The sequence below is a fragment of the Aquarana catesbeiana genome, linkage group LG06, assembly GCF_042186555.1.
Source record: "Aquarana catesbeiana isolate 2022-GZ linkage group LG06, ASM4218655v1, whole genome shotgun sequence".
Lineage (NCBI taxonomy): Eukaryota > Metazoa > Chordata > Amphibia > Anura > Ranidae > Aquarana > Aquarana catesbeiana.
The window spans coordinates 79,862,509-79,881,901 of NC_133329.1; the positions used below are offsets into that span (position 1 = coordinate 79,862,509).

Below are 19,393 nucleotides of genomic sequence, written 5' to 3' on the forward strand. Positions count from 1 at the left end.
TGTACATTACATACTTCTGACCCCTGCCCCCTGTACATTACATACTTCTGACCCCTTTACTCTGTACATTACATACTTCTGACCCCTTTACTCTGTACATTGCATACTTCTGACCACTGCACTCTGTACATTACATACTTCTGCCCCCTGCCCCCTGTACATTACATACTTCTGACCCCTCTACTCTGTACATTACATACTTAAAATGTGACAGTTTTCCACATAACAATGTAACTAGGTGATGTACCCGATACAACTTATCACTGAGGCCTTTTCCTCTTCATATTTTTTGGCTGAGGCTAAATCATCTCCTGTCAGGCTGTTGTCCTGCATTGATATGGTAAATAGTGCAGGTTTATGACTTGGCAGGTCCTGTATGCCTGGCAGTGATAAAGGGGAGGTTGGCCAAGCTTCCAGAGGGTCTCTTCTACTGCAGATGAATTTGCAGCCGTACGGGTGCTGCCACCCATGCCCTTGGCTGTACATCTGTTAGCTGGATTGAGGTTAATATCTGTGGCCCGTTTTTAGGTCTGGATGGAATTGTTACAAGAGCTGGCTGTTCATTGCAACGCAGGAGGAGGGATATATGTCCAGGAGATATTACAGCTTAGCAGCCTGAGGATGTGGCGACTACATTAGTGTCCTTCTTCAGCACACTTCCAGTCTAAGGGTAACAACGTTCACTCACTGCACTGTATCTATGGAGGAGTAGCTTTGTCACTCGAGGACAGGAAGTGCTTCAGGACTACTGTGTCCTCCCCCTTCCCTTGTCTCTGTGAAATAAGGGGAAGTGTTCTGCAGTCCACAGAGAAGACTGGAAAGGCTATTAACATTACTTAGGCAGGGCCGATCCTAGGGTCATAGGCGCCTGGGTGCAGAAATATTTCTGGCGCCCCCACATGGGCGTGGTTATTTTAGTAACTCCTCCCCTTTACAAATATTTCTATGGCAATGCCTCAACCACAGAGATGCTCCACCACAAAGTCTTCATTACCCTGGGATCCTTACAGGTAAAATAAACAAAATACAGGAAGAGAAGCAAGAGTACTTTATTGGGACCTGGAGGGGGGCCTCTCTGATGGAGACAGAGAGCGCTTCTGTTAGAGAGTCTGTTAGAAAGAGCCCCCAGAAATACTACAGACATGATACAGGAGATGGTCAGAGACTGCAGACATAGTACAGGAGACGGATCGGAGACTGCAGACATAGTACAGGATATGATCAGAGACTGCAGACATAGTACAGGAGATGGTCGGAGACTGCAGACATAGTAAAGGAGATGGTCAGAGACTGCAGACATAATACAAGAGATGGTCAGAGACTGCAGACATAGTACAGGATATAATCTGAGACTGCAGACATAGTACAGGAGATGGTCAGAGACTGCAGACATAATACAAGAGATGGTCAGAGACTGCAGACATAGTACAGGATATGATCAGAGACTGCAGACATAGTACAGGAGATGGTCAGAGACTGCAGACATAGTACAGGAGATGGTCAGAGACTACAGACATAATACAAGAGATGGTCAGAGACTGCAGACATAGTAAAGGAGATGGTCAGAGACTGCAGACATAGTACAGGAGATGATCAGAGACTGCAGACATTATATAGGAGATGGTCAGAGACTGCAGACATAGTACAGGAGATGGTCAGAGACTGTAGACATAGTACAGGAGATGATCAGAGACTGCAGACATAGTACAGGAAATGGTCAAAGACTGCAGACATAGTACAGGAGATGATCAGAGACTGCAGACATGGTACAGGAGATGGTCAGAGACTGCAGACATAGTACAGGATATGATCAGAGACTGCAGACATGGTACAGGAGCTGGTCAGAGACTACAGACATAGTACAGGAGATGGTTAGAGACTGCAGACATAGTACAGGAGATGATCAGAGACTGCAGACATTATATAGGAGATGGTCAGAGACTGCAGACATAGTACAAGAGATGGTCAGAGACTGCAGACATAGTATAGGATATGATTAGAGACTGCAGACATAGTACAGGAGATGGTCAGAGACTGCAGACATAATACTAGAGATGGTCAGAGACTGCAGACATAGTACAGGATATGATAAGAGACTGCAGACATAGTACAGGAGATGGTCAGAGACTGCAGACATAATACAAGAGATGGTCAGAGACTGCAGACATAGTACAGGATATGATCAGAGACTGCAGACATAGTACAGGAGATGGTCAGAGACTGCAGACATAATACAAGAGATGGTCAGAGACTGCAGACATAGTACAGGATATGATCAGAGACTGCAGACATAGTACAGGAGATGGTCAGAGACTGCAGACATAATACAAGAGATGGTCAGAGACTGCAGACATAGTAAAGGAGATGGTCAGAGACTGCAAACATAGTACAGGAGATGATCAGAGACTGCAGACATTATATTATCACGGATCTTGTGGACAGATTACTGGGAGGGGCTGGGGAAGACCCGGCAGTCATGGTGCACGTTGGCACCAATGACAAAGTCAGAGGCAGATGGAGTGTCCTAAAGAACGATTTTAGGGACTTAGGTGCTAAATCGAGGAAAAGGACCTCCAAGGTAGTGTTCTCAGGAATACTACCGGTACATCGAGCCACACCAGAAAGGCAGAGGGAGATTAGGGAAGTAAACAAGTGGCTGAAGAGCTGGTGTATTATTATTATTATTATTATTCAGGATTTATATAGAGCCAACAGTTTACGCAGCGCTTTACAATATAAAAGGGAGACAATACAGTTATAATACAATACAATAGGATTAAGAGGGCCCTGCTCAGAAGAGCTTACAATCTAATAGGGTGGGGCAGGTGGTACAAAAGGTAGTAACTGTGGGGAATGAGCTGGTGGAAGTGGTAGGAGATTAGTTGGAGACGTGATAGGCTTTCCTGAAGAGATGAGTTTTCAGGGATTGCCTGAAGGTAGCAAGAGTAGGGGATAGCCGGATAGATGGAGGTAGCGAGTTCCAGAGAATGGGAGAGGCTCTGGAGAAATCCTGGAGACGAGCATGGGAGGAGGAGATGAGAGAGCTTGAAAGCAGGAGGTCTTGAGAAGAGCGGAGAGGTCGATTTGGGTGATATTTGAAGACAAGATTAGTGATGTAGCTTGGGGCAGAGTTGTGAATGGCTTTGTATGTTGTGGTTAGAATTTTGAATTTAATTCGCTGGGTGATTGGGAGCCAGTGTAGGGATTGAAGTAGAGGATTGGCAGACACTGAGTGGTTGGTAAGGTGGATAAGTCTGGCAGCAGCATTCATGATAGACTGAAGAGGGGATAGCCTATGGAGCGGTAGGCCAATGAGAAGGGAGTTGCAAGGAGGGGTTTGGGTTCCTGGAGGACTGGGCCGACTTCTCAGTCGGTAACCGGTTCTATAGAAGGGACGGACTGCACCTAAATGAGGAGGGTGCAGATCTGCTGGGAATGAAGATGGCCAAAAAGTTAGAGGGGTTTTTAAACTAGGCGATGGGGGGGAGGGTCCAGAGACAGTGATAGCCAGCGCGGAAGATATTCCAGAGGGTAGTATTGGGGGCATTAGTGATAGGTTAACCAAAGCACAAAAACACAAGGTGAGTATAGTAGCAAGTCCTAGTTTCAATCTTGAAACACCCAATACGAGGACAATATGCAACCGGTCTAAACTATGTGGCATGTTCACCAATGCCAGGAGCATGGCGGACAAGATGGGTGAACTAGAGATACTGTTGTACAAGGAGGATTTGGATTTTGTGGGAATTTCAGAGACCTGGTTCAACAGCTCTCATGATTGGCTGGCAAACATTCAAGGGTATACCCTATACCGCAAGGATAGAGAGGGTAAAAAAGGGGGAGGGGTATGCCTATATATCAAGAATAATGTACAAGTGAATGTGAGAGATGACATCACTGAGGGAGCTAGTGAGGAGGTGGAATCCTTATGGGTAGAGCTCCAAAGGGATGAAGCTAAGGGGAAAATAATACTGGGAGTATGCTATAGGCCCCCTAACCTGAGGGAGGAAGTGGAGACGGATCTCCTATCACAAATTGGATTAGCAGCAAGAATGGGAAGTGTTATCATAATGGGGGATTTTAATTATCCAGACATAGACTGGGAGGAGGGAACCGCGCATTCATTTAAGGCTTGCCAGTTCCTTAATGTCTCGCAGGACAATTTTATGGGTCAGATGGTAGACGCACCAACTAGAAATAAAACATTACTGGATCTACTGATTACCAACAATACAGACCTGATCACAGATGTGGAAATACGGGGCAATTTAGGTAACAGCGATCACAGGTCAATTAGTTTCAGTATAAATCACACAAATAGGAAACATGAAGGGAACACAAAGACACTGAATTTCAAAAGAGCCAACTTCCCTAAACTACAAACCTTGCTAAAAGGCATAAATTGGGATAAAATATTAGGAACAAAGAATACGGAGGAGAGATGGGTTTGCTTTAAGAGCATATTAAATAAGGGCATTAGCCAATGTATCCCATTGGGTAATAAATTTAAAAGAGCGAACAAAAATCCTGGATGGCTTAACTCCAATGTAAAAATGCATATAAAAGCAAAGGAGAAGGCCTTCAAAAAATACAAGGTTGAGGGATCATCCTCAGCATTCAGACTTTATAAAGAATGCAATAAGAAATGTAAGGGTGCAATTAGGACGGCTAAGATAGAACATGAAAGACACATAGTGGAGGAGAGCAAAAAAAATCCCAAGAAATTCTTTAAGTATGTAAACAGTAAAAAAGGGAGGACAGACCATATTGGCCCCATAAAGAATGAGGAAGGACATCTGGTTACAAAGGATGGGGAGATGGCAAAGGTATTGAATTTATTCTTCTCCCCAGTATTCACGAGTGAATTGGGGTGCTTCAGTAACCAAAACTGCAGTGTTTATCCTCATGACACAACACAGGAAGCACCTACATGGTTAACAGAGGACGGAATTAAAATTAGACTTGAGAAACTTAACATTAATAAATCACCAGGACCAGATGGCTTGCATCCGAGGGTACTTAGGGAACTCAGTCAGGTGATTGCCAGAACGTTGTTCCTAATTTTTACAGACAGTCTATTGACTGGAATGGTACCAGCTGATTGGAGAAAAGCCAATGTAGCACCAATATTTAAAAAGGGCCCAAAAAACATCCCTGGGAATTACAGACCAGTTAGCCTAACATCAATAGTATGTAAACTCTTGGAGGGGATGATAAGGGACTATATACAAGATTTTAGTAATAAGAATGATATCATTAGCAGTAATCAGCATGGATTCATGAAGAATCGTTCTTGCCAAACCAATCTATTAACCTTCTATGAGGAGGTGAGTTGCCATCTAGATAAAGGAAGGCCCGTAGACGTGGTGTATCTGGATTTTGCAAAAGCATTTGACACAGTTCCCCATAAACGTTTACTGTACAAAATAAGGTCCGTTGGCATGGACCATAGGGTGAGTACATGGATTGCAAACTGGCTACAAGGGCGTGTTCAGAGGTTGGTGATAAATGGGAAGTACTCGGAATGGTCAGGGGTGGGTAGTGGGGTTCCCCAGGGTTCTGTGCTGGGACCAATCCTATTTAATTTGTTCATAAACGACCTGGAGGATGGGATAAACAGTTCAATCTCTGTATTTGCAGACGATACTAAGCTAAGCAGGGCAATAACTTCTCCGCAGGATGTGGAAATCTTGCAAAAAGACCTTAACAAATTAATGGGGTGGGCGACTACATGGCAAATGAGGTTCAATGTAGAAAAATGTAAAATAATGCATTTGGGTGGCAAGAATATGAATGCAATCTATACACTGGGGGGAGAACCTCTGGGGGAATCTAGGATGGAAAAGGACCTGGGGGTCCTACTAGATGATAGGCTCAGCAATGGCATGCAATGCCAAGCTGCTGCTAATAAAGCAAACAGAATATTGGCATGCATTAAAAGGGGGATCAACTCCAGAGATAAAACGATAATTCTCCCGCTCTACAAGACTCTGGTCCTCCCGCACCTGGAGTATGCTGTCCAGTTCTGGGCACCAGTCTTCAGGAGGGATGTACTGGAAATGGAGCGAGTACAAAGAAGGGCAACAAAGCTAATAAAGGGTCTGGAGGATCTTAGTTATGAGGAAAGGTGCGAGCACTGAACTTATTCTCTCTGGAGAAGAGACGCTTGCCAGGCTGGACGGGCTGCCCTACGTTCACACTGGTGTTCTGGACGGACACTCACAAGGAGAGGAGGGAGAGGAGAACGCTGGCTCTTCGGCGCCCCCACCTCTGCAGGCGCCCGGGTGCATAGCACCCTGCGCACCACGGGTAGGATCGGCCCTGTACTTAGGATTTCACTACAGTGCACAGGAAGTCACAAGGATTCAGAAATTTTGGCAGGATCAACAGGCATTATTCTGTACTTGCAGAAATTGTACTTAAAGCCTTAAAAAGGAAAGTAATGCAGTCAACACATGTAGCGAGCTGCAATTTATATATTGTATCTATCTATCTATCTATCTATCTATCTATCTATCTATCTATCTATCTATCTATCTATCTATCTATCTATCTATCTATCTATTTGAAATCTTTGCAAATTTATTAAAAATAAAAAACAAATAAATCCCATGTACATAAGTATTCACAGCCTTTGCCATGACACTGAAAATTGAGCTCAGGCGCATCCTCTGATTGTCCTTGAGATGTTTCTACTACTTGATTGGAGTCCACCTGTGGTAAATTCAGAGCACAAACCAAGCCGTGAAGTCCAAGGCATTGTTTGTAGACCTCCGAGACAGGATTGTATGGAGGCACAGATCTGGGGAAGGGCACAGAAGAATTCCTGCAGCATTGAAGGTCCCAATGAGCACAGTGGCCTCCATCATCCATAAATGGAAGAAGTTTGGAACCACCAGGACTCTTCCTAGAACGGGCCGCTCAGCCAAACTGAGTGAGTGGGGGAGAAGGGCCTTAGTCAGGGAGGAGACCAAGAACCTGATGGTCACTCTGACAGAGCTCCAGCGTTTCTCTGTGGAGAGAGGAGAACCTTCCAAAAGTGCAACCATCTCTGCAGCACTCCACCAATCAGGCCTGTATGGTAGAGTGGCCAGACGGAAGCCACTCCTCAGTAAATGGCACAAGACAGCCTGCCTGGAGTTTGCTAAAAGGCACCTAAAGGACTCTCAGACCATGAGAAACAAAATCCTCTGGTCCAATGAAACAAAGATTGAACTCTTCGGCTTGAACGGCAGTCACGTGGGTGTGACGCTACGCGTCGGGATTGAGCAATAGGCAAACCAGAAGTGATGCGGGAGTATGAGCTCACCGCTCGTGGAGTATTTGTTTGTTATCTCCTTTTAAAAGTGAGTGTACCAGCTGTTTGTACTTTAATAAATATTTTAAAATGTTACTACATTATTTGGAACCTTTCTTCCACATTTACCACTAACATCGAGGATATCATAGAGAAGGAACCATTTACCATAAGGAGCCTCCAGTCAAACTTACCAGAGAAGGACCTCTAGAGGACTCCCTGAGGCCGTTTTAAGCACTTGGAAATGATTCTTTATGCTGCTACCATACAGCAGTAAGGTGAGAGGCTAGTGTACAAAGAGGTGTCATCACACTGGATTGGCCAGGCACCAGCCATTTATTCACTGCTCATGGTGAATGGATTCATCACTCATTAACTGTTGTTTGACTTATGGATTACTACTTTGATTGTTATTCACTTAGATAGTTTGAGTGGCACATGGGACATTAAATTTCATCGTACTTTATTTATCTATTAACCTCTTCAGCCCTGGAAGATTTGGCTGCTGAATGACCGGGCCAATTTTTGCGATTCGGCACTGCGTCACTTTAACTGACAATTGCACGGTTGTGCGATGTTGCACCCAAACAAGATTGACGTCCTTTTTTTCCCACAAATAGAGCTTTCTGTTGGTGGAATTTGATCACCTCTGCGTTTTTTATTTTTTGCGCTATAAACAAAAAAAGAGCGACAATTTTGAAAAACAAAACACAATATTTTGTACTTTTTGCTATAATAAATATCCCTATTTTTTTTTTAACTAAGCAAATTTTTTCTCAGTTTAAGCCAATATGTATTCTTCTACATATTTTTGGTAAAAAAAACCAAAACACAATAAGCGTATATTGATTGGTTTGTGCAAAAGTTATAGCGTCTACAAAATAGGGGATAGATTTATGGCATTTTTTTTTTTTTACTAGTAATGGCGGCGATCTGCGATTTTTATTGGGACTGCGACATTATGGCCGACACATCGGACACTTTTGACACCATTTTGGGACCGTTGGCATTTATACAGCGATCAGTGCTATAAAAATGCACTGATTACTGTAAAAATCTCACTGGCAGGGAAGGAGTTAACACTAGGGGGCGCTCAAGGGGTTAAGTGTGTTACCTAGTGTGTGTTTCTAACTGAAGGGGGAGGGGACTGACTAGAGGAAGTGAGGGATCGTGGTTCCTAGCTAATAGGAACACGTGATCTGTCACTCCTCTCAGAACAGAACAGGGATTTATGTGTTTACACACACACTTCCGTGTTCTGCCCCTCGTGCTCGCGATCGCGCGTGCCTGCTATCCCGATCCTGCGAGCCAATTTACTTTGAACCTATTCATATTTTATTTGCACAAGCTTTCTGTGGGATTATTTAATACACTTGCATACATTGATGCCCATTTGCACTTGCACTTTAAGCAGAAGCTTTTCACTTATCACATATCTGGTATTCAACAGTGCAGAACCACTATTATTACACTTTCATTTTATATCCGCCATAGATTAGCTGAACGTTGCTTGCAGCAGTTGGTCGTTTCATATTTTATTAACAGCACAAGAGTATCACCAATTCATTTAGCAATGTACAGAGACATCCTTGATGAAAACCTGCTCCAGAGTACCCTAGACCTGGACCCCAGACTGGGGTGAAGGTTCATCTTCCAACAGGACAACGACCCTAAGTACACACCCAAGATAACAAAGTAGTGGCTACGGGACAACTCTGTGAATGTCCTTGAGTGCGCAGCCAGAGCCCAGACTTGAACCCGATTGAACATCTCTGGAGAGATCTGAAAATGGCTGTGCACCGACGCCCCCCATCCAACCTGATGTAGCTTGAAAGGTCCTGCAAAGAAGAATGGGAGAAACTCCCCAAAAATAGGTGTGCCAAGCTTGTAGCATCATACTCAAAAAGACTCGAAACTGTAATTGGTGCCAAAGGTGCTTCAACAAAGTATTGAGCAAAGGCTGTGAATACTTCTGTACATGGGATTTGTTTTGTTTTTTATTTTTAACAAATTTGTAAAGAGTTCAAAGAGCATAAAAGTGTCCAAAATATCTTGGTATGCTGATGCCTTAAGAGTTTCCTTTCCTGGAACTAAGGAGCCAAGCCCAAACCCTGAAAAACAACCCCACACCATAATCCCCCCTCCACCAAATGATTTGGACCAGTGCACAAAGCAAGGTCCAAAAAGTCATGGATGAGCGAGTTTGGGGTGGAGGAACTTGACTGGTCTGCTCCTCAGGTCAGGCACTGATGTGGATGAGAAGGTCTGGCTCGCATTCTCTGCTCTAATTCATCCCAAAGGTGTTCTATCGGGTTGTGGTCAGGACTCTGTGCAGGCCAGTCAAGTTCCTTCACCCCAAGCTCGCTCATCCATGTCTTTATGGACCTTGCTTTGTGCACTGGTGCGCAGTCATGTTGGAACAGGAAGGGTGTTCTATCAGGTTGAGTCCTGACCTCAACCTGATAGAACACATTTGGGATGATGTAGAGCCAGGCCTTCCCATCCAACATTAGTGGCTGACCTCACAAATGCTCTTCTGGAAGAATGGTCAAACATCCCCATAGACACACTCCTAAACCTTGTGGACAGCCTTCCCAGAAGAGTTGAAGCTGTTATAGCTGCAAAGGGTGGGCCAACTCAATATTGAACCTTACGGACTAAGACTGGGCTGCCATTAAAGTTCATGTGCATGTAAAGGCAGGTGTCCCAATATTTTTCCTAATCTATCTATCTATCTATCTATCTATCTATCTATCTATCTATCTATCTATCTATCTATCTATCTATCTATCTATCTATCTATCTATCTATCTATCTATCTATCTATCCCCCTTCACTCACTCTCTATATTGTCTCTCTTTCTGTCTTATATTTCTGTCTATGTATCTATCCTCCTATCTTCCCATCTGTCTATGTAGCTATCCTTCTATCTTCTCTGTCTATGTATCATCACACCATTTGTTCCCTTTAAGCTTCTGGAGTTTCTTAGAAATTCCATTTTCTCGGATCACAGAGGCAGCATGAAGTCTTGGCGTTCGCTGGTGTCTGTGCTCAGACATACATGGCTCCTATGATGTGTGATTAGGGTTGTCATGTCATCATAGTGTGCTTCGTGCCGCAGAAAATGCTGGGAGTGATTATAACCATGATCCAGGACCCAGGGAGGAGAGATTGTGTGTAGAGAATTGTGGGGAGCTACACATCTTCTCAGCTGTCGGTGGATGAACATTTCCTGGAAAGCACCAAGAATAGCTCCAGGAGACTTCTGTTCCTGCACTAATCCTGCACACATCCCCTCTTTTCTTGGAATGTTGTCTGAAAGGATACTTCCACCCAAAAGTAATATTTCAGTGTTTGCTGGAGAGTTAAACAGCTTCTTCTGTCTTTTGGGGACTCTATTGGTGGGATCTCCCAGGTCTGAACATCTGCTCTGCCCATTATTAGATGTCCCCACCATTCTTTATGTATTCCTATTATACGTACAGTATGTACATTATGGAGAATGTAACCCGGTGGATCTAGAATACATAAAGGTTGGCGGGAACACCTAAACTCCTATGTACACATGGATAAAGTAGGGTTGTGGCAGGGAGATCTCAAGGTTGGGGCCTTTAATTATAAATGAAATCTCACTTTTGGTTGGCTGACTCTATAAGTGGAATAGAAACATTGGGGAGATTTTCCTTCACTTTCTAACCCAGTGACACCTGCACAAACACTTTCATTTAAGTATAATTTTCAGTAGTCACAAAGAATATAAATCACTCACTGTGTGCAGCAAAAGCCTTTGTAGTCCCAGACATTACCTTGAAAAAGTAAGTAAAATAGACATCATCACTGTGCCATACAAAGCCTGGGCAGAAAGCAGAGAGAGAGGGAGGGGGGGAGCGAGAGAAAAGAGAGGGGGAGAGAATGAGAGAGAAGAGAGAGGGAGAGAAAGACAAAAATAGGGGAGAGGGGGAGAGAGAGGGGAGGGGAGAGGGGGAGAGAAGGGGAGAGAGAGTGTGAGAGAGAGAGGGAGAGGGGGAGAGAGGGGTAGTGGGAAAGCGAGAGAGAGCAGAGGGAGGGGGTGAGAGGGAGATAGAGAGAAAGAGAGGGAGGGGAGAGAGAGAGGAAGGGAGAGAGGAGGGGGGAGAGAGGGAGGGGGAGAGGGAAAGAGAGAGGGAGTGTAAGAGAGAGAGAGAGAGGGGGGAGAGATAGATAGATATAGAGAGAGAGAGGAGTAGAGGGAAAGAGAGAGGGGGAAGAGGGAGAAGGGGAGAGAGAGGGGGGAAGGGGGGAGAGAAAGAGGGGAGAGAGAGGGGGAGAGGGAAAGAGAGATAGAGAGGGGGAGAGAAAGAGAGAGAGAGGGGGGGGTAGAGGGAAAGAGAGAAGGGAGGGGGGAGAGAGAGAGGGGAGAGAGGAAGAGAGGGAAAGATAGAGAGGTGGAGAAAAAGAGGGAGAGAGAGGGAGGGGAGAGAGAGAGAGAGGAGAGGAAGAGGAAGTGAGAGGGGAGAGGAAGAGGGACAGAGAGAAAGAGGGGGGAGAGAGAAGGGATGAGGGAGAGGGAGAGAGAGAAGGGGAGAGGAAGAGAGAGAGACGGGAGAGGAAGAGGGACAGAGAGAAAGAGGGGGAGAGAGAGAAGGGAAGAGGGAGAGAGAGAAGGGGAGAGGGAGAGGTAGAGAGAGAGAGGGGAGAGGAAGAGGGACAGAGAGAAAGAGGAGGGAGAGAGAGGAGGGAAAGGGAGAGAGGGGGAGAGAGAGAGGGGGGAAAGGGAGAGAAATGCAATATAATGAATTCCTCATATGTAGTGTTCTTTATTGTGATTTTTATTCCTGAGCACAATAAATCAATTATTTTCATAAGCACTATACATTTCCTATAAGCTCTGAATACTTTACAGTGATGGAATAGAATAGAAATGAAGTCATTTCTCGGTTCCATAGTCTGGCTCCCCGCTGCTCCAGCCACACACGTCAATACATCCATCAGAATTGTTGCGGTGAGCTCACTGCTCTCTCTCCATGTTCCACATTGTTCTCCCTGTGGAAGGAGAGGCAGGGAGCTGTGACCCTGGAAGTTTTCATAACTCAAATGCTTCAATGCAGAACAAAGAACTCCCTACTGTTTATAATATAGAGATAACACTTCAGAGGGATGGAGCAGATGACACAACTGTGAGAGGCAGGAAAAAACCCTTTTAAAAGCAACATTGTAGATTTAAAATGGGTTCTAAAGGCAGAAGGTTTTTTCTTTTTATCTTAATGCATTCTATGCATTAGGATAAAAAACCTTCTGTGTGCAGCACCGTCCCTAATACTTACCTGAGCCCCATCTCGATCCAGCGTTGTTGCACGAAAGACTCAGCTTGCATACACACGGTCACACAAAGTTGTCGGAAAATCCGATCATTCTGAACGCGGTGACTTAAAACATGTACGTCTGGACTATAAACAGGGCAGTAGCCAATAGCTTTCATCTCTTTATTTATTCTGAGCATGCGTGGCACTTTGTGCGTCGGATTTGTGTACACACGATCGGAAATTCCGACAACGGATTTTGTTGTCGGAAAATATTTTAGCCTGCTCTCAAACTTTGTGTGGCGGAAAATCCGATGGAAAATGTGTGATGGAGCCTACACACGGTCGGAATTTCCAACAACAAGGTCCGATCACACATTTTTCGTCGGAAAATACGACCGTGTGTACGGGGCATAATACTAAACTTATCCCTAACAATAACCCTAACACCAACCCTAATGCTAACCCTAATGGGTGGAAGGACATAGATCAGAAAATAAAGCATTCCACAGGTAGGAAATAAGAAAGGGGAAGTTGTCCTTTAAACTTACTTTGGCTTTTCCTATTCCAGCTCCTCCAGCTGTGTCCATGTCGGACCCGGATGACTTTGCGGCCCTGGCAGGCTCCTGGAACTCATCAGATCTGAGTCTCTTTAACCCAGCCAGTGTGGTGGTGCCAGTTATATTTTCTCTCATCTTCTTGCTGGGAACAGTGGGGAACAGTCTTGTCCTGGCTGTGCTTCTGAGAAGTGGCCAGCGCACTCACAATACCACCAACCTCTTCATCCTGAACCTCAGTGTGGCCGATGTGTCCTTCATCATCTTCTGCGTCCCATTCCAGGCCACCATCTACTCTCTGGAGGACTGGGTCTTTGGAGCATTCATGTGCAAGGCTGTTCACTTCTTCATCTACCTGACCATGTATGCCAGCAGCTTCACCTTGGCAGCTGTGTCTGTGGATCGGTAAGTCCCCATTTAAGGAAGATCTGAACTCAATCACTTAAATGACATAGAATCTTCTTTGAACCTTCAGGAAATTTCAGGAGAGGAGCCTGTAAAACTGTGCAAGACTAGGGGGAAGGCTGGAGTTCAGCTTTAAAAACAGATCTATGTGAAGCTAAAGTTAGTCAGGAATCCTCTTAATGATCTGAAAGGGACTAAGACTGTCATTTTACAAGGACTAATGAAGCATCAGTAAATTTATTATAGCATTTAGCACACGTAGTGGAGCAATAACATCAGAAAAAGCAATAAAAGCTCTAGAATCAGTGAACAGAAGTAGCTGATTATATTCTTCATACAGTCTAACTACAGACAATTGTTTTTGCTTTTAGTTAAAATGAGAAAGAGTTTTTTTTAAGGTTTTTATCTCTATCTGTAGATTTTACCTCACTTCCAGACCTTTGCACAAAAAAAGGAAAGATTAGTGCCACCAGGACATGAAAGCACGAACAACAGCAACAAAAACATTGTCAGAATTTCTTAGGCCCTTTCCACACGAGGCAGGCTCCGTTGGAGTCCACCTGCTAGGGGGGAATCTGTCAGCTGATCCCCGCTGAGTAGGCGGATGTTTGGTCCATGTCCATTCTGCTTATGCAGAGTGGACACAGACAAAGCCCGCTCTCCTCTATGGGCAGTCAGATGTAAACTGACCACATGTCCATTTACACTTGACTACCATCCCATCCTATCCCCATCTGTCTGTTTTCAGCAGATAGGATCGGATGTCGGCGAGTGTCAACGGTCACATGTCTGTTGACACCAGCCGTTCCATAAAGGAGACTAGATGGTATGATCGGGTCCACCTGAAAGATTGGATGATTGGTTCGCTAGTGTGAAAGTGGCCTTAACCTTCCCCACTCTACTAATTTAGGGTGACCAGGCACTCCCAGTTTCTGGGGACAGTTCCTGATTATAAATGCTGTCACCGGGAAAAAATGTCCCTTGTTCCATTCCCAACTGCTTCAAGGTAATCCATCTTAGCAACATTTCTGTGACTGGCCTGGAGCAAGAGGAGGAAGAGGAGGGGTGTGTCTGCTCCCAGCTATGTCCAGGGTTATTAATAATGTCTTTTGCAGACCTCGTGGTGGGAGGCAAGAAAATTAATCATTTGCCACCTTACCTTAGCTTGTGACGGTGACCTGCAGTGCACACCTGAGCCTGCACTCTTGAACCAGAGCAAAGTAGGCTTAGGTATTATTAAACCAATTTTGCCACACCAAACATTTGGTGTGGCATGCTTTGCATGATGCTATTATCCCTACATCTGTCCCACCCCCATAAAAATGGGCATGGTCAGTAGGGTGTCTCCAGATTTTATTTTGAAAATCTGGTCACCTTATAATAATTAATACTAATTAACTTATACATTGGACTTTTATTCATCCACAGAGTATGTAAGGCTAAATAAGTAGGCAAAAATAAGTCTTTCATAGCTAAGCCTATATACGTACAACTATCTATCCACCTGGAGTTTTGGCAGTCTGTGTCGTGTTACAAGGATTTCCATCAATTCCTTACCAAGGGTCAACTCAGGAAATGATTGGAAATCTCTCCAAAGGGAGGGGGATCCCCTCTTAGATCATTGTCACCTGTTGTCACTCTTGGTAGTCCATAGCAGCCTTTCTTACCCAGAGTGCCCAGCACCCTGGGGTGCCCTCAGGTTTCTCCAGGGGTCCCTTGGCAAAACCCCCCAAAATTGCTCAAAAATGGTATTGTAAGCCAGCAAGTGGATGAAGCCTGCCCTTTAGTTACACAAAGCCACATGTTTTTATTGTGCACCATTACAACCTTCTATCTGCCAGCATCCAATTACATCATTAGTTGATAGGAAGGAGATCACAGCAGCTTTGTTTGCCCTTTACTGCCTCTCTCCATCAGCACTGGGGTCACATTAGCTGAGTGAGGCAGAGAAACTGAAGGAGAAGGGAAACACTGGAATACTAGTCAATATCAGTTTGCAAAGGTGTATCTGCTTTGGAAAAATAAATCACCTCTAATATTGGGTGTCCTACATGTGTGAATGTTGCTGCATTAAGTAGGACACTCTCTAACATTGGGTGTCCTACATGTGTAGATGTTGCTGCCTTATGTAGGATACCCTCTAACATTGGGTGTCCTATGTGTATGCATTATGTGAAGCTATGAGTTTAGTTTTTTCGAATGGAGTGCCAAGATTTGTTTATTTATTTGTTGGTCAGGGATGTTAAAAAAAATTGACTGGTCACAAGAATAGGAACATTTTTGGCACCACAGGATAGTAACCAAGATGAAAGGAAGGCTTTAACACTGCTTGAATTTAGTGATAGTTTATCTTGAAGACAATCAATACAACAAGGTTATTAGATGAGTAAAAAACACTGAGCAATTATTTTTGTTGTCCTGCAGATACCTGGCCATCCGATATCCCCTGCGTTCACGGGAACTGAGGACTCCTTGCAACGCTGTAGCCACCATGGCCATTATATGGGGCTTATCTGTGGTCTTTGCTGGACCCTATTTAAGTTACTACGACTTGATGGATTTTGATACCAGCCACATCTGCATGCCAGGATGGAAAGAGAGAACTCGTAAAATTATGGATACTGGCACCTTCATTGTGGGATATGTTATTCCGGTGCTTATTGTAAGCCTGTCTTACACCAGAACCATTAAATATCTTTGGACTGCTGTAGATCCCTTAGAGGACATGTCGGAGTCCAAAAAAGCCAAGAGAAAAGTGACCAAGATGATAATTATTGTGACTGTCCTCTTCTGCCTGTGTTGGCTTCCTCACCATGTGGTGGTCATGTGCTATCTTTATGGTGACTTTCCATTCAACCAAGTTACCTATGCTTTCCGCCTTCTCTCCCATTGCATGGCCTATGCCAACTCTTGCCTCAATCCAATTGTCTATGCTCTAGTGTCCAAGCACTTCCGAAAAGGATTCCAGAAAGTCTTCAGCTGTCTCTTAAGGAAGAAAGGACGAAACAAGGTGCATGTAGTCAATGTGGCCCACGCCGAGCCTGGGTTTGATGCCGCCTCCACTGAAGTGTCCCACATCAATGAAGACCATGGAAAGAGAAGTGTTCGTCAAACAACTGGAAATCATTCAGACTCTTCTAGACCGTTAGGCACTCCCTGAACTTTCGACAAGAAAACAAGAGAAAGAAACCAAGTGTAACCATCCTTGAACTCCTTTCAAAAATGATAAAGGTGTTTTCAGGTGATGAAATATGAAGAATACTCCAAAGCACCTTGACAAAGAGTGGTCCTACACACATGACATGACCAGAGGGATGACTTTGTTGTCAACTTTTTATATTGACAAGATTATCTTTGGAACCACAAGTCACCTATGTTCCCAGGACCTCCTCTGTGAATGGTTTTACTCCACATGTCAGCTTCTTTTGTGGAACACAAACAGTGGCTAGACTGTAAAAAAGACAAAAGTGTCCAAAGGGCCACCACCGTCAAGACAGGTTACTCTAAACAGAGGGACAATTCCTATATCTTATAGCACTTAAAGACAAATTTCAGACTACATTTATTTCTTTAGAGCAACAAAATATGTGCCAAAACAACCACTTTGTAATAGTAGATGGTTAAGCTAAACAAAACTGATGGGAAATAAGGAATAGCAACTATAACCAGTGTTATATTTGTTCCACTGGGAGCAACCCCAAATCCATTCATTGTCATGTCTCAAGATAAGCCATTCTGAAACTATATAATCACTGGTGAAGTGGTGATACTAATTTATTGCTAACTTGCGAGAGATAACAATGTTAAATTGGATGTCTTTTGCAACTAAACTCTGGAAAGAAGAAGAACAAGATGCTGCCCTCTCACCTATCTGCAGGGAAATGTAAATACAAATGCAGTTTGGATATATGGGACTATTGCCAAGAAAAGTGTATCCAGCAAATGGTGGAATTTCTGTAATTTTATTTTTAAGATGTACTAGATGGGATTGGATAAATTCAGTGCTAAGGGTGAAAAATACTTTAAGACGGTATAAATCAATAAAATGAGTCTGAGGACTGTGGTCAATTTTAATTTATTTCCATTCTCTACAGAAAGAGCTGCCTTTCTCAATCAGGGTTCCATGGAATCCAAGGGTTCCTCAAGAGGTTGCTGGGGGCTCCATGAGCAATGGCCAATTTCTGCCTCTCAGATAAGTTACCACTGACACTAATGCTTTTTTAGTTATCTGCAAGGGGGTCATCTTTGAAATTGCCACCAGTGCACTGGGACCATCGGTGTAAGTTGGCCCTTCTCTCAAGGACTAGCAATGTAAGCTGGTTCTTTTTCCACTGACCACCAATCTTCAGGGGCCCTCATCCATCTTCACTGACCACCAATGTAAGGGGGCATTTCGATGACCACTGATGTAATGAGACACTTTTCCACTGACCAGTACTAAAAGGGGCAATTTGCCACTGACCACCAGGGCACAATACGATTTTTACTGTCTTTTTCTTTTTGGCCATATTATGGTTTCTATCATCTAATTGTTGCTACTGAAAATTATTTTGTCATATAAAGTGATTGTCAAATATGCCCAGTACTCCACATTCCTTTTTCTTTTTTTATTTCTTATTTATAAACCTACTGTATTTATTAACATGCCATATTGAGCTGTAGATATGGTAACTATTATCAGGAGTTCCCTGACACCTGAAGGTATTGCAAAGGTTCCTCCATATTAAAAAGGTTGAGAAAGACTGTTATGGAGACAGACACAAATAAAAAATCACAATGGACCAGGACAATATAATTTTCTATGGCTATATATATGTATGCATTTTTCGGCAAGAACAAGCATCACTATGGATACCCGTGTAGGATCAATGGAATTAGACGGCTTAAATTTCCCTAGGAGGTAATTTCAGGGATTTGTTACTGAGTACAGTGTTTGAAAAGGGCAGAGGTATACCGGAAACCGAGACGAAGGTTGTCATCCATGTACTAAAAACATTTGATGATTACACTACAGGTCATTGATGGCCTTTACCTATGTTCAAAGATATTAACATCACACACCACAAATGGAGCCACTGTCCAATTGTGGCAGAGCAACTGCCCTGCGGGTGATATTGATGGAACTATTTAAAGCAGCACCAATCCACAATATAATTATAAATACACTATATTACTTTTTCTATACTGCTCAGCTGTTACCGTCTTTCAGACAGCGCAGCCACATTTATAAGGTGACACCATTGTTTCCTGTTGCAACCTTTCTGTGTCACCTGTCTGGCTCACATCCACTTATCTCAGGCTTATTTTGCTCCTGTGGAGGACAAAAAAAAAAAAAAAATACGAACTTCAGGTGTATTATTATACTATCAGTATTTAAAATACAGTTATTGATTTTTAAAAATTACTGGACTGGAGGGTGACCTCTTTTTATATATTTAACCAAATATATATGCTGCGCGTATAAATGTAATACACACCTTATCAGTATGGATACTGAAGTGCATACATAAAAATAACTAGCATAGAGAATAGATCAATACGTGATGTAACAGCTTAAAAATAATTATGCTGCGCTAGATAATATGTTATGCACACCCAATCAATCTGGATACCGAAATACATAAATACAAGTAAATAGTGATCAATGTGTGATGTGACAGCTTATATAAACAACAATGTGAAAACTCAAATGCACAACTCAATCCAAAGTGCTCATGTGCATGACTGTGTAGAATTCATAAAAAAACATAAAACTTCATAAAATTCATAAAAAAGTCCAGTGGCGTCACTAGGGTTGGTGTCACCTGGTGCCGAAAAAATTGGTGTCACCCCCCTCCACCAACTACCTCAGTACA

The 19,393-nt window shown here is 43.5% G+C and overlaps 1 protein-coding gene across 1 annotated transcript in view; it reads left to right on the forward strand.

The window, feature by feature from the left end:
* LOC141148662 (galanin receptor 2b-like) overlaps positions 1-18,582 on the forward strand; it is a 33,218-nt gene extending 14,636 nt beyond the window's left edge. Inside the window, exons 2-3 of the mRNA XM_073636296.1 lie at positions 13,148-13,538; positions 15,963-18,582. Of these exons, the coding sequence (XP_073492397.1) occupies positions 13,148-13,538; positions 15,963-16,698 (1,127 nt within the window). The 3' untranslated portion in view covers positions 16,699-18,582. The remainder of the gene's footprint in view (positions 1-13,147; positions 13,539-15,962) is intronic.
* The last annotated feature ends 811 nt before the right edge of the window (positions 18,583-19,393 follow it).